General features: G+C 49.2%; 5 protein-coding genes across 5 annotated transcripts; 2 read left to right on the forward strand and 3 right to left on the reverse strand.

Moving 5' to 3' along the window:
* Positions 1-57: 57 nt before the first annotated feature.
* N7481_001900 (uncharacterized protein) lies at positions 58-2,343 on the forward strand (the record flags this gene model as incomplete). Its single annotated transcript, XM_057261119.1, has 1 exon — positions 58-2,343. The coding sequence occupies one exon, from the start codon at positions 58-60 to the stop codon at positions 2,341-2,343; it is 2,286 nt and encodes a 761-aa protein (XP_057126051.1).
* A 1,170-nt stretch (positions 2,344-3,513) lies between these two features.
* N7481_001901 (uncharacterized protein) lies at positions 3,514-5,356 on the reverse strand (the record flags this gene model as incomplete). The annotated part of the gene is made up of 2 exons (XM_057261120.1): positions 3,514-5,255; positions 5,314-5,356. The coding sequence occupies 2 exons, from the start codon at positions 5,354-5,356 to the stop codon at positions 3,514-3,516; spliced, it is 1,785 nt and encodes a 594-aa protein (XP_057126052.1).
* Positions 5,357-6,135: 779 nt separating this feature from the next.
* On the forward strand, positions 6,136-7,894 carry N7481_001902 (MFS transporter; the record flags this gene model as incomplete). The annotated part of the gene is made up of 5 exons (XM_057261121.1): positions 6,136-6,237; positions 6,317-7,109; positions 7,171-7,218; positions 7,280-7,418; positions 7,483-7,894. 5 exons carry the CDS (start codon positions 6,136-6,138, stop codon positions 7,892-7,894), a joined length of 1,494 nt encoding a protein of 497 aa, XP_057126053.1.
* A 239-nt stretch (positions 7,895-8,133) lies between these two features.
* On the reverse strand, positions 8,134-10,018 carry N7481_001903 (uncharacterized protein; the record flags this gene model as incomplete). Its single annotated transcript, XM_057261122.1, has 3 exons — positions 8,134-9,193; positions 9,246-9,720; positions 9,775-10,018. 3 exons carry the CDS (start codon positions 10,016-10,018, stop codon positions 8,134-8,136), a joined length of 1,779 nt encoding a protein of 592 aa, XP_057126054.1.
* A 1,360-nt stretch (positions 10,019-11,378) lies between these two features.
* On the reverse strand, positions 11,379-13,949 carry N7481_001904 (putative homeobox and C2H2 transcription factor; the record flags this gene model as incomplete). The annotated part of the gene is made up of 1 exon (XM_057261123.1): positions 11,379-13,949. One exon carries the CDS (start codon positions 13,947-13,949, stop codon positions 11,379-11,381), a length of 2,571 nt encoding a protein of 856 aa, XP_057126055.1.
* Between the last annotated feature and the right edge of the window lie 1,651 nt (positions 13,950-15,600).

Consider the following 15,600-nt stretch of genomic DNA (forward strand, 5'->3'; position numbering starts at 1 on the left):
GCCTCACAATCTCTCTCCTCGAGGTACGAGTACTACTACATAACATATGTTAACCCAATGGCCCGACTCAATGATGAGAGTCATTTCATTCCGGAGGGCCATCGCCACCCATCCGACCAAATCCTAAGTCCACAACCCTGCGCCCCTCCCACCAAGGAACACCATCTACTATCCTCATACGAGACATCCCACCACCACAATCTCCACGACACCTCCGACACACTCACAGATGACGGTCAAATGTCACGAGACTACAACTACCCCTCATCCTCATCCCCCTCAACCAGAAACTCAACCAGCGACATCTTCAGCCAAGACATGGCCGACAACGAACTAGACCTCTCCCAACTGAAATCAAGAGCATCAAGTCGCTCCTCTTTCTCCTCAATCCCAGCTTCAGTCCTAATCCACCCACTGGAAAATCTCCCCTCAATGCGCTCCATGAATCCCCACGAGAAAATGGTCGCAGCATACACCCTCGAAGAAGACGACGAAGCGCGCTTCGGCGGCTTCGACGACCACCCATCCCCAAGAACCATGAACATGAACATGCACAACATCCGCACAATCCGCCAGCGCGAGGGAGCCTTCCGAAAACCCAGTTCCGTCCGCGCTATGCAAATGCACACAGAAGACGAAGCCGACGATGACGAGTATCTTACCCCACCGCGCCGACGCGGGGGTCTACGATCACCGGGGTCATCTCCCATAAAGCGATCACCATACTACTCGCCAACGGCCGCGGCAAAACTTCCACCAAAACCGAAGAAGGAATATCCTCTCGTTCTGCTGCATTGTAATTTACTTGCGCCGTCGCTGCCTGTGGCGGGCGCGTCTTTGTTACGGAATCAGGGTATTGTTGAGGAGACGTTGCCGGTGGAGTATTGGAAGCGGTGGCGTCGGTTGCAGGAGAAGGTTGGGTCTGGAGTTACGCGGGATCGGGGAGTTTTGATTTCGCATCCGGAGGATTTGTATGATTTGCTTGAGGAGCGATTGTTGGAGAGTCTTGAGTTGCAGCGGGCGCGGCTTCATCAGGGGCATTTCTTGGGGCGGGAGGAGAGACATCATGGTGGTGATGATGATGATGATGATGATGGGGATGAGGGGGATGGAAATGGGTCTGAGAGAGAGGATTATGACGACTATTACTCTGATCGGGAGGAGAGTGAGACAGATGGGGAGCAAGGGGATGAATGTCCTGATTGTGGGGGTCGAGTGCAGAAGCATAGTGATAGTAACCGCAAGTGGGAGATTCGTGTTTTTGCGGCGAATGGGCTTATGCGTGCGGGTGCTTGGGCGGCGGCTTGGAAGGAGATGGAGAAGGTTGATGTTGAGGTTGGGCTTTGGTTACCGTCTGATGTGCGGAGGTCGTTGGAGAAGAGACTTGCTGAAGAACAGGCCGTTCCGAAGGAAGAGTTTGGTTCTTTTTCGACCTATGACCTGACGCAGAGTGATATCGATCCCAGACGGTTGTCTATTCAGAGCCATTCGAGGGCTGGAAGCGATCCCAGATCTTTCCAGGTTAGTCCGCCGGCTAAACATGTGCCAGTGACTATGCCCGTGGACGCGAAGTCCGATGAAACGACATCACAGCCTCAAGAACAAGCTGGAAAGGTTGACGGGCCTCAGGAGGAGACGAAACAGCCTCAAATCGCTCTGCAGACTCTACTTATCAACTACTTCCGCGTGTTGGCCGGTGACAGGCGGAACATTGCGCTTGTCTTGATGAGTATACTGATGGTATTCCTCGCCATTGGTCGCCCAGAACTGCCTCAATCGATTCTGCACATATTCCCGTCCGACAGCGTTGCCTTTGATAATGCACCAGTTGTGATAGTTGAGAGTCCAGTGATCTCGGCTACTTCTTCCATCTTTTCTGAAGAGGCTGGCTTCACTTCAGTGCCAGCTGTCTCGGTATCGGTGCCTGAATCGATTATCGCATCTGCTGAAGCCTCGCTTTCATCGCAGGTAGAGGAAGTTCCAGCCCCCTCTCTAGCTGACTCTGGAGAAACCCCAGTCGAGTCTGAGCCTATTGCTTCAGAAGCAGTGGCACCACCTGCAGAGGCTGAAGAAGGCTCTGCCATCGAAGACGATATCTCAGCTACCTCAACATCTGAGGTTAAAGAAGCTTCTACCAGTCCGGAGTCCCCTCCGTCCGAATCAGCACCATCGGGCTCCCCGGGAGACGATCCCACCCCCTCTTCTACCTCAGTTCCGGAGGATGAATCGATCGATTCCGAGTCTGCATCACCTCCCGCAGCCACGGAAGATGCCAACCTCGAACATTCCGGGGATCAGCAGGAATCCGGCCTTGAGACTCAAGTCGAGACTGAGCAGGATTAAGGAGCCTTCCCCCGGGTGGGTGTATCTTTTTCTTTTCTTATTTACTTTTTGTTGCAGACGGACAGGTGGAAACACGATCTGACTTGGAAATTTATGATATGACCGGAATGATATGAGTTGAAACGTTTTGATTATATTTGCTACTAGATATTCGCGATTTGGACATCATTTGTTTTCAAGTTCTTTAGCCATTTAGCCCGTCTTCTCTTACGTCAACTGATGATTATACTACTATCTTTAAATGAAATAAAATTAGCCTTGAACGATGAAAGTAGTAACTAAACACCCACTTGTTATTTTAAATTAAGCGTAATAAAACACAATCCACCCATAGCTACCCCTGACGTTCATCTTTCATATCGTATCATAATCCACGAACTTGGCGGTCTCTCCTAACGTACTTGGAACTTGCTTCTGCAGCATGGTCAAGGCCACGCAGATACCATTCCAGATTCTCTCCCCTGAGAACTTGTATTATCGACCGTATTCAATCCTCTTCGTCTTTCTAATTATCTTCCTGTAGTTGTCCTGAACCCGTATGCCATATGATCCGGGAATGGGCACTCTTGCGCTCAGTCTGGGTGCATCCTCTTTCGCTTCATTCCGGTCTTCTGCTGACTTGCCATTGTGGTCGCAGTATGAGCATCAATTGAATTTGAAGTCTTTGATCTAAGAGTTTGTTGGCCTCAAGCTGCGCTCGAGGGGTTGTTGTTTGAGATGTGTCGATCTGCATTTTTGATCACTGCGATATCGTCAGCTTTGCTCAATGGTGCAGGCTCTTGACTGGGATTTCTTGAGTCGGGAAATTTGAGCTTACGCCTGGTTTTTACCGGTGTCTCGGTCGAATATTCTTTCATGTTGGTAGACATTTTTGAGGGATGGATTGGAGGGGTGGCTGGAGGGTGCGCTGTGCCGCTTCGGAAAGTGTCGAGAGAAGTATAAGGTGCTGCCTGTCTTTGCCTATTCCCGTCTCTGTTTACTTTGGCTCTCCCATTTCATTTCTACTACCAGCAGATTGATACTAGTATTTGACGAATCGAAACAGGTGTGGAAGGCCAATTAATAAATTAAGGGTTGTCTTATATTTCATCATCTTATTTCTGTAGTAACTGCTATTTTGCAGTAAATTAATTAAGCAGGCCGTTATTCTGCTATGATGAACCAGCCATCTCATACGGGCAATCCACTCTCCTGGTCCACTTGCGGACTTCCAATCACCTGCATTGGCTGACAATGCAATCTCCTAAAAGCATCCAACCACTCCGAATTATCTGCGATACTCTGATTCCACGAATCCTCGGTATCATAAACAATGCGCCGCGATTCCCGCTGGAACATCTCATCCGTCGGGACTATCCCCAACTTCATCTGCCGCTGTGCATACTGACTAAGATGCTTTGTCAAAACCTCCGTGAAGGAACTCAACTGTGATCTTGGCGGAATCTCATCTAGAGCAGGGAGATCGGTCTGCTCCGTGAGAGTCTCTTCACCATGTACCCGCGCAGAGATCTGGTTCAAGTGATCCTGAACATTATAATCCGTTGCAGAAAATGGAATCAGACTATGCGACTCGGATCCAATCATATACGGCGGCATCCAGTTCTTAACCTGTGCAGCAATAAATGGCGCAAAGCCATGATCGCCGCGCCATTCCTTCATTGTGGTGCCCTCGCGGAAGTGTCCAGCCAAATGTTCGATCCGCTCGGTCCAGGTACCCATTGTGGTATCGCACAATCCACAGCGTGATGATACAGCCGGTCCAGCTATTTTCCAGTCATCGATCAAAGGCATGACTTCGAGCTTATGTGTATGGCGCAGATGTTGGGTGAGGTGATCCTTGCGGCGGAATTCGGGATTATTTCCTTGGCACGCGAGATGATTATGTAGCGAAAGGTGTTCGGAACTAGGTTCAAGAGCATGACAGTATGCACAGTGTGTTCTGTTGGTGGTGGGTGAGAAGACAACGCCGCCAAATGGGGTGCAGATCCATTTTTCCAGGTTCAAATGGAGCGATTTCTCATGCCGAGCCCAGTCATATTTGCTCTTGAAGCGATCGCAGCAGAATGTACAGCAGAATCTTCTTCGCATATCTAGACTTGCCTTCGTCTGTCCCTTGGTCTGCCCCTTAGTCTGCCGTGACTTGCCTACTCGCGATTGTGACTTATGGCTCAAGGAGCCGGACGGTGAAACCCCCGAGCCTGCAGAACGGTGCGAGGCACCCGAGAACTTGGACGAGATGCTGGTACCGCTGTCACCACTTGCCGATGAAGGGCGTCCACGATGGTGACGGAAAGCATCTAGCGACCCACGGCTATTCGTTTCTGAGGCCGTGTCAGGGTAATCGGACAGTCGGGCGTTATCCTGGATGACTGCGTTGTTGACTGCATCCATGATAGCGGACATGGAGGCCGGTTCGTCTTCTGGCGGTGACTCTTGCCATCTCTGCATCGGGTCGAGAGACTGTTCTGTCGGAGGAGCACTTGGTATCATTATCGGATTGCTCCTCTGCCTGGATGCTGATTGTGGCATGAAATAGCGACTTCGTCGTCTGGGGAGACCCCGTGGCGGGGTATTCACCCCAGACGGCGGTTGAGATACTGGGAGATTCCTTGGAGTTCCATGTCGCATATATGGACCGACATATCCCATCGATGGACTAGGAGTTCCAGAGTGAAGAGGTGACAGTGGACTATTTCCAGCTGATGTTGACAGGCCGATCTCGGGCCCGTCCAGATTCACATCGGATGTTGATACCGAGCCCAAAAACCCAGTGTCAGGGCTCAGATAACCAAAGGGTGAGTATATAGGCTGTATGTGTGTTTGTTCATTTGTAATTTCATCCACTGGGGCTTGGTTTGCCTGGGAGCAGTATAAGGGATCGTTATTGAGCCAACTCCAGTCCGAATCAAAAACTGCGGTATCAATATGTCAGTGCGGGGACCCCATATTACAACAGACCCGATGACGAACCTCCAAGATCCGAGCTATCGATAATCTGATGCTCCTCGGCCATACTCGTCTTATTGAAAGTGCGATTGGACGGCAGGTAGCCTCGGTTCTAGCGGGCTGAGGCTGCTTGCTGCTCTCTCAGAAAGAAGCGGGATTTGCGTTCATCGGCGACTTCGCCGATCTTATGTAATACACCAAAAAATCTAAAGAAAATTGTCTTGGCTCCTCGGTGGCAACCTTAAAAAAAGACATTATCTTATGATACACGAAAGCAAATAGTAGTACATTTCCGATGCATTCGAAAAGAGACAGTATACAGTTGGAATTTATGACTCACAATTGTCCGCATAATGTAGTGTTTCGCTGAATTTTGGGTCTCTCTTTGACCCCGCGATCGGCATGATGCATCTATACTCCGTATATCTGCAGGTAACGATGCACTTAGCAAATAGAATCCATTTTGCCCAATAGACTTTCTGGCCTAGAAGCTGCCTTTTGGCTATGTACATCCAAGTTATCCTATGACCATGTCGGCGCTTATAGCCGTCAGTCCCGATCCAACTGTACCCGGAAGAAGGCCGAACTAGGGCGGGGAGTAGGGCGTGCTGTGGGGCATAGACAGGGCGTGTGGTGGCCCTTGGTGGGGCATTACTTTAACAGCGAGTGATGGGTCATGATGAAGAAATTTTGATGAAAATCAGTGCTATCTAATTGTTCTGTGGCGTCACAAGAGTCATACAATTTCCATGTCAAAAAAGCTCTAGCGTTCGTCGATTTTCCTGTCAAAACCTTCTCCCAAAGATCAACATAATACCAGCGATCATCTAAAAAGTATCTACTTCTATGCCTGAGAAGAAAGAGCTCTCCGTGGCTGTGGGCCATGGCTCTTCACGGGAAATGGGCCAGCCTAATACTTATTTCCAACATCCTTTTACTTTCTCGCGGGTGAGTTGATATGTCGCCATATGGAGCCAAGATGTTCTAAGCAACGCTACTTAGAGTACTAACCAATCAATTGTAACAGGGCAAGAAACTACACATTGTTGCCGCTGGCATTTTATTTATTTTCAATGCTGCCTTTGGTTCCTCGCTTCCTTCTGGCGCGAAAGATGAAATTGCAGCTTATTTCAACATTCCAGTTGACAGCACTTTGCTCGTTCTACCAACATCATTGTATCTCGTTGGATTTGCTCTCGGTCCTCTCATCTTTGGCCCTCTGAGTGAACATGTCGGCCGCAAACCTGTCCTCGTTGGAACCTTCTCTGGCTACATTGTCTTCACGCTCGGTTGCGCACTTTCACCTAATTTTGCTTCGCTGCTTATATTCCGCCTTTTGACTGGATTGAATGCAGCATCTCCAAATGCTGTTCTCGGTGGGCTGTATGCAGATATCCTTGAGAGCCCCCAGACTCGTGGAACTGCAATGGCACTTTTCATGGTCGTCACTGCATTTGGTCCTCAGATGGCGCCTCTCGTCTCAGGCTTCATTTCCACTGTCTCGTGGCGCTGGACCTTCTGGGTCGGCCTGATTCTAGGTGCTGTTTGTTTCCCTCTCATGGTGTTCATCCCAGAGACATATGTCCCGGTCCTCAAGAAAAGAGCATTACAGAAGCAGGTCAAAGAAGAAAGTGACTCGGACGATGATGCTGCCAATATCTTGAACTCGATGCCTAAAGGCGATGGAATCTTGACTGTTTTCACACGACCTTTTGTGATGACTGTTCAAGAGCCCATTCTCCTTTTCTCCTCTCTTTTCATGGGTTTCACATATGCTGTGTTCTATCTGTACTTTCAGGCCTATCCCCTGGTTTTCCAAGGTGAGTGGCGGAGAAGACTCGAAAACTACCCAAATAAAGCCGCAACTAACTCGATTTATAGATTTATATGGACTTTCGGCCGGTATTGCTGGACTTGCTTTCCTGCCAAGTAAGTTCAAGCAAACAATATGACCTATGTATATGGATCTCCAAAGCTAACTATATAACAGTCTCGGTTGGTGCCGTTATCGCCTTCATAATTTTCATGTGCTACGGCATGTTCCACACCAAAGCCAATAAAGCGGGCAAGAAGTGGACAACAGTCGAGGAGTATCGCCGTCTTCCACTCGCTGCTATTGGTGCACCACTGTAAGTCTACCTTTGTTATTCAACACTTTATTGAGGAATAATCTTGAGATACTGACATATTCAGACTCCCCGTCGCCATGTTCTGGCTCGCCTGGACGGCAAAAACATCCATCCACCCAATCACCCCCATTATGTCTGGACTTTTCTTCGGTCTAGGATACATTCTTATTTTCATGGCTATGATCAACTATTTGACCGACGCCTACAAGCAGTACTCGGCTTCTGCCCAAGCCGCTGCCAGCACCATCCGATCTACCATGGCTGTTTGTCTGCCTTTGGCGACCAACCCTATGTATAGCAAACTGGGCATCAATTGGGCAACCTCTCTGCTGGCATTTATCTCTTTGTCTCTGGCAATTATTCCATTCGCATTTATGCGATATGGTGAGTGGATTCGGGGTCGGAGTCCATTCGCTCAGAGAGTCATGAAGGGAGAGGTATCTGAGGACAGAGCCACGGGTGATGAGATGGCTTAAAAGTTATACTGATTGATTTTCTGGTGGTTTATCTTCTTAATTTTGCATTTCCGGCGTTGAACGCATCATAGAACAATATATAGTGTTCGTTTGAGAATAATCACATATTTGAATTGATCTTGGTTACATAATCTTCTCACACTTTGTAGCTTCCACCTGACCCTAATATAGTATTCACTGGTTATATTAACTCATCTGATGGCACAGGTGGACGTAATCACCTGCCAGTGCGTGTCCGATCAAAAGAATCCCGAATCAAGACGATATGAAGCAGGGATGGTGGGCCATTTGTCAACACCATCCAAGATAGCTAATGCCATTCCGCCGCTTTGGTGAACCTGTACATGACAATGCAACAAGAAAGCACCCGGGTTAATGACATGATATCGTATGGCCAACCACGACGGTCCAAAAAGCGCAATGGGTGTATCACTCGTATCTCTATACTGGGGATTGACGAGATTGAAGGACCCGGGAATGGCTTGAATAGCCTCTGCAACGTTGGTGTAGTTAAAGGCCCCTGTTCCTTGGCCGATGATGAAGTGCTTGTTTGAATGTTTGTGAATCGGATGAGGAGGCGAGATTGGTGGGGACTCGATTTGGATTATCAAATCTACCCAAGTGTTGTTTTGTGTGCGGATAACTAGGTCACTTGGGATGGAGTTCTGATTGAAGAGAAGAGGTTTGGCCTCTTCTAAAGCAAGGCTGTAACTATCGTTTCCGAGGGTCCACAAATATGATGCGTTGAAGTGCTGAATGGTCAATTTGTAGGTTGCATCCGCAGTAGCTGCTGGAACGATGACAGGGAATGGAATGATCAGTGACTCGTTCAAAAAGACAGTGTTTGCAGTCGCATTGAGACCATTCAGCAAAACCCAAGGGTTGGAAGGCCTATTGAGTTGAGGTGTGCCTTGGTATCTGAGAATCCCAGTGGTGTTAAGGATTTGTTGTCCACTGCCACTGACTAGACGAATCGAGTAGTCTCCTCGAGGCCTGTTTAGAGGGACTAGAACTGAGTATCGATTCGCATTGGAAATATTGATTGCATTGGCACGGATGGGCCTGATGTAACGGCCATCAACAGCATAGACCCACATGTCATGCTCATCTACCGAGAAAATGAGCTGAAGATGCCCAGAGGCACTAGTCAAATCCCAGCTAACGAATTGCTGTCCATTCACTGTAATGACTTCCTGTTCCCCCTGAGTGGGCGTGCATCCACTAAACATTGTCGGTGGAATAGCGTTAAGGTTATGAGGATAGTCTCCCTGCAAAAGAGAAATATCTGGTGGGAAGCAGCTGTATTATGTCAGTATAGCTTCTCTTTGTTTCTGTCGGCCACTTTGCTTACGCTATATCGGTTAGAGTCTCATTGCCCAGCACTGCTTGCGTGTTTGGTGTGATCAATGACTCTATCAGGGCTCGAGATAGACAAGACACTGCACCCTTGCCATTGATAAGCAGCGCATTGACGCAATAAGAGTCGATACCAGAGGCAACCTCGGCAGCCCAAATTTGCTCCGAAGTCAGCAGACGCCAGTCGGACAGCAAAAGGGGGGAGGTGTTCTTTTCAGCTGCCAGCATGCCCTGAATCTGAGTATTATTTGTTGTTATAAGACTGAAAGGTCTGGGCTCACTAGCCCGCGGGATGATGTAAATTGGCCCGTAAAGACCATCTTCCAGTTGGCCCCGATGATGAGCATGATAAAAGTATGCGCCGTAGTCAGTGGCAGTCCATCGGTAAAGGAAAGATTGTCCCCTAACGATTGGTCGCTGTGAGACTCCAGGGACTCCATCAGACCAAGGGGTTCCAAGCTGTTCAATTCCTTTGGATACTTCGTTAGCTCACCGATTCACTCCATTCGCACCAAGGGTCTTACCATGGAAATGCACAGTAACGTTAAAAGGACACAAATTTGTGACAGCAAATTGAACATTATCACCCTGATTGACTTGAAGCTCGGGTCCAGGAAACTGAAAGTTTGAGTGAATAACAGGTCTAATATTCCCCGCAACGCTAGTGTTCTGCCAAGTCAAAACAAGGGGGAAAAAGACCGTCGCTGCTTCGACCCAATTTCCCAGGTATAAACTCATCAGGAAGAAAGCTCCGATTGTGAACTTCATGGTTATATTCAGTAGATATGGTGTAAATATTTAGACTAAGCTTGTCGCACCAAAAATACTTCTGGTAGAATCACCTTTCCATCCCATTTTATATAGAATCGGATACTTCAAGTTAGATGTTCAGAATATATAACTCTCTAGGTATCCTTGTTGCGAGTCCTCGTGCCTACGCCCTATTGACCTTAGCAAAACGGGTTATAGGAGAGGCTTTTGGTATTCAGTCTCAAGATTTGAGGTACCTGTGCAGCTCCGTGAAGCGAGGCAGTAAGTACATATACATTGCAGTTCTGTTCACGGCTCACATTATCCTGACGTCAGTGACAAAGACAGATGTTCCTGTCTCGTAGAGTTCCTAAAGGAGTATACCGCGGGGGAAAAGACTGCCTGTTGATTTGAAAGCAAAAGCACCTTTAGTGTCTTGAGTATTGAACAGGGATTCTGGGTATTGGTCTATAAGCAAGCCAATAAAATCATCCACATTTTTGTGGCGTCGGCATGGGACCTCACTCTTTGACAAGAAAGCCCCAATATAGAAATAGGCAAATCCATGAACAAGTACGCGGCCCAAATCTCGGAGTGACTATCAGCCCGAGGCTAAAATTCTTGCAAAGTGCAAGAAGTGATTGATGCAATGTGATAACAACTAGGACCCTTGCATACTTTGCGTGGGTAAAAGAAAGAAAGAACTTTAAGACAGGGCTTGCCTGGACCACGGCATAATAATGCGGGTAGATGGGTCGGTGTGCTGGTGCTAAGGGCGAATAGTGCAGCCGCATTCAAGTTGCAGATACATCATACGGCTGCGTATGCCTAGCTGGGACATCTGACTCAATTTCAAGATTAAGTGTTCCGGCAATCGACCGAGAAGAAACCCACCATCCAGTATCTTGGGTCTGAAGAAATGATGTATGAAGAGCGGTGTTGCTAATCAGTTCGTGGCCTAAGGTATGAGTCAAGCTATGCGGACGGCACGGAGCCTGGCAAAGACAGCCCAATTCGATTTAAATCCCGGGTCCCCACGTGTGTAGTGGGTGGATCAGGTACGCAATCATTGGAATGCATAGGTCAGATTAGAAGCAATAGGAGAGGCTCCGATCGTAGAAAGGCCTTAGTTGGGCTTGGCCTTGGTGGGGTTTGATTGTCAATCGGGCCACCCACCACGAGGTAGAAAGGTGAGAAGGGGAAAATGAGGGAAAAAATTTAAAACGCCAATTGATTTCTAACAATGTAGAGAAAATAAACTAATATTCTGAGCTATTCATACTGTTGCTTTGCTTTCCGTCGCATAATCATTCCAGCACATTATTAACTTTTAACCAACTCCGCTCAAGCCGAAATGCATCAAATTCCATCACAACATTCAAAAGTGTCCAATATTATCGTGAAATGCAGGCATACCAGGCTGGGCCACATTTGACGCAGGAGGGCCGCCTTCTTCGGAACGGGTGATTAGAATAGGATCTGAGGCAGGAACCATACCAGGCTGGATCTGCGATGCTGGATCCACCCAAGGCTGTTTTCCCTTGTCATCATAATCACCTGGCTCGACCAAGTTCATGCTATCCATATCAGGCGGCGTGAGCTCACTGTAGTTATCGTTCAAGCGCTGCAGGAAGGCTGGGTCGAATCCCATCTGCACGAGTGGATCAGGTGCTCCCCCATCTGCGGGTGCTGAGGATGAGGCTTGGCCACCAGTCATGCTGCTGCCCCAATCAGAAGCAAAGGCTGGGACCCCAGCCGAGATCATCCCTGAACTGCCAGCATAACTCCCTGAAAGACTTCCCGGTCGACTGGCCGCCGCGGATGAAAAGCCTGTTCCAGGGTAGGCGGGGCTTCGGATGCCAGGACTTGACACCGCGGGACTGGGAAGTGCACCCGGGAAGACTGTTGTTGCCAGTGGTTTGGCTTCTTGTGCAGGCTCTCGCAAGCCACTTTGAACAGTGGCGAATGGAGGCTGAAGGCCCAAGTCGGCAAAGTGAATGGTCTCGTCGTTCACAGCGACCTCGAGGCCCGTCTCGCGCTTTAGGACCTTCAACCAGATAGGGTTGTCTGCACAGGTTTGATTCCAAGGATCTTCCGAGCAGTAAATTACCCGACGAGCCTCGGCTTGTAGCATCTGATCTGTCGGGACAATTCCTTGCGCTGTTTGGTTGTGGATGTAAGCCGTGAGTTCGCGTGACAGGCGATGATAGCAGTTGGCATCGTTCGGGACAGGCAGCGCTGGTGGGTTGCCATCAGTCGTCCAAGGGTTGGGAGATCGCCATTCATAACCAATCATATACGGAGGGATTGCATTCTCCACACGCTCTTGGATCCAGGGCTCAAAGCCCCAATCGCCCTGCCATTGGGCCATGTTCGCTCCATTCTTAAAATGGCCAGCAAGGTGATCAACTCGATCCTTCCAGGTAAGCAGAACAGTTCCACAGAATCCACAGCGGGATTTCACGTTGGTGATGCTGCTGTTCCATTTGTCCATACATCGTTGAAACTTCGCATTGTGCATGAGTCGGAGGTGTTGGTTCAGATGATCCTTTCGGAAGAAGGTTCTCTCTTGCGGTGACTTTTCTTGACAGCTGATGTAGTTGTGTGTCTCTAGATGATCTTTGTCTGGATTGGCAATGGAGCAGAAAACACAACGAAGTATACCATTCTCCTCTGTTACGCCGCCGTGAGGAGAACAGGTCCATTGGTCCAGGATGAGATGCATTGATTTTTCATGACGTTGCCAATCGTACTTAGCCGTGAATGAATCGGTACAGAAAGTACATTGGAAGGGACGAGATGCTCGAGCCTTCTGGTGGTTGAAAGTATTGACAGGCACCGAGGTCTTGCGGCGACGACGACGTTCTTTGCGATCCATTGAGCCGAATGAGCCCAAGGAGGACCGGTGGGAAAAGGCAGATGCAAAAGAGAGGTCTGAGAGGGAAGACCGACTAGTATCCAAACTGCTACCCGAGGCGGTATATCTTTTATGTTCGGAACTGGCGTGGCTTGAGTCATTGGTACTCGACCCCGGGCGACCCCTCACGTGACCAGATTTCTGACGTTGACGCGCGGGATCGAAAGGTGGATTGGCCAAGGCACGGTTAATATCGCTGATCGTGGCCGGTTCGTTCTCAGGAGGGGAGTATTTCCAACGTTCCAAAGGAGTCATGAGAGACACATCCCTAGGGTGCTGCTGTCCGGGGATATTGACAGCTCCCGAACCGGTAGACTCGGCCCCGGCTGGGGGAACCTTGCCTCGACGACGAGCGTTGGCAAGCCAGTTGGCAATCTGGGTTCTTGTCAAGCCCGTGTTCTCCTTGAGTTGATCTTTCTCGGGTTCGGTAGGGTAAGGGTTGTCGTTATGCTCGCGAAGCCAACTTTTCAAGATATTGATCGCCTTGCGAGAAAATCGAGCACTGGACTTGCGAGAGCGACCATCAGGGTCGTCGCCAAATGTATTGTACGAGACCGACTTCAATGCTTTGAGTCCAGTTAAGCCACCTTTGGAAGTGTAGGTGTGCTCGTTCACTGGATGCAAAGTCTGGAGGAAGCGGCCAGGAACTCTGGCGTGTGTGAAGCTGCATTCGCGCCAGAGGGAGATGCAACAGGTACAACCTGCTTTTTGCATCACACCTCTCGTTGCAATAAAGCAGTCAAGGCCCATGCGGCGGCAAAAGTCACAGGGTTCATGGGCTCGGAACATGGGGTAGACTCCGGTGTCTTGATCGGGGCCGACAGGAACATCCACATTTTGCTCGGCCGACTCCGGGACGGGCGGGTCAATAGGAAAAGAGAGAGGTAGGTCTTTCTGGTCATGGAGCAGCGAGTCGAATCTGTCCTCCTGCTCTTCAGGCTCGTCGAACTCAAGATCAACCGAGGCGATATCATCGCTTTGATGGTTTGACTCATGGGCTGACGAAGCACCTTCAAAGTCGAAGTACTCCATTGTGGAGAAGAAGCGACTACTCTTTTTCTTGTCCCTGGATAATCAATTTCACCTGAACAGCCCTCGGAGACAAGTAATACAAGAACGGGGGATGGCAGAGCAAAGAGTCGGTCTGCGAGGGGGGGTATCCTTGGTCTGGGGTAGAGGGCAGGGTGAATAATCAACAGTGGAGTCTGGGTTCCTATGGGCTGGGGCCACATGCGGCACTAAGAGGGGCCTGTCAATCGAATCGGGTCCTTGTAAGTTGGCCGGTCCCAGGGCTTCTTCTCTGCCGTGGGCCGATAAAGGCATCAGTCATAGCAGAATGTCATGAGACGGCGGGGCCGAACAGGTGAGGCTGAGGGTTAAGGCTAGGTAAGCCCATTCAAGCCATGGAGCGCACGAGAGGAGAACATTCTCGTATAGAAGGACGTCATGGTTCAATGACCATCAATGTCAATGTCAACTTGGTACTCCGTACTCCATAGGGAATCATGCCAATAGCAGTGCCAACCGGAGAGGAGAGTGGAGGTCCGAGGAATGCAAATTGCATGCTGCACGCCCTTCCATGTCAACGCTAGTCCTATTCGGGTTAAGCGCGTCTGCGAGGACCCCCCCGCGATATCGGACTGCCTGGATTGACTGTGAACTCTACAGTGCCTCGGACTTGCTCTTCTCGCATGGGACTCCCTTTTAGCCCTTCTAGAAGCGACCCGTAAACAAATCCACCTCTCGGAGTTCGAGCTTCCTCCCGGCTTCAACGGGTAAAGCCGATAGGCGCCCGACTCCGACTCGGCGACCACTCGGAGGTAGCGCCTTAATCGTCTGGAATAAGGGCTAGGCCATTTCGAGCACGGTTTGCATTTAAGCAGAGATCAAAGGCATTATGCGAGATTCCAAGGTTCCCAACCATATAATTTAAGTTTAAATACTACGATCAGTACGATATACCGTATCTCCTCTTGGTTGCAGAATAAGCACGGCTATACTTGTACTCCCTACGATCTGATCTCCAAAAACAGGCAACTAAGAAAAATAAATATTTTCATAGCAATGCTACGAGTATGAAGACAATACTTCAAGTTCTCACCACTCTGTATGCTCCCACACTCCATCATTCTCTCCTAGGTTGAATATAGTTTCTCTAATATCTGAAACATCCTGGGACACCTATGATAGCTAGAGTTTGTATTACTACTAGTCAGAGTAAGAATTAGCAGTCCTGTTGGTAAAAAAGGCACGTGATCCACGCTTTCTCCTCACTTTTTCCCTGCAATCTTCTTTGATCGTTTTGAAAATATAGCAACCCGAAAACGTGAGCCTCAAAGTTAGACACTCTAACCCCCCCTTATCACAAAAGAATTCATTCTAGCTTCTACCATGGATAGCAACGACGACCAAGGATTCCCATTATTTACCCGCCTTCCCTCCAAGCTGAGATGCATCATCTGGCGCGAATGTCTCCCACACCCAGTGGTGGAATTAGACCACCTGCTTGACTCGGGGCTGTGTGATGAGCAACAGGTCTGTAAGTGGCGGCCAACGATTCAACGACCAATCTTAACCGGCGCCCTCCCGTCATTACTCGAGTATGTCACGAATCCCACCTAAGTAGTTGCTCGGGGAGCTGGCCATTATCGCGATGAAGACGCACCTCCCGATTAGGCTTGGA

Source organism: Penicillium waksmanii, assembly GCF_028829765.1.
Source record: "Penicillium waksmanii strain IBT 27052 chromosome Unknown utg000002l:1.0-3326099.0:1.0-3328782.0, whole genome shotgun sequence".
NCBI classification, from domain to species: domain Eukaryota; kingdom Fungi; phylum Ascomycota; class Eurotiomycetes; order Eurotiales; family Aspergillaceae; genus Penicillium; species Penicillium waksmanii.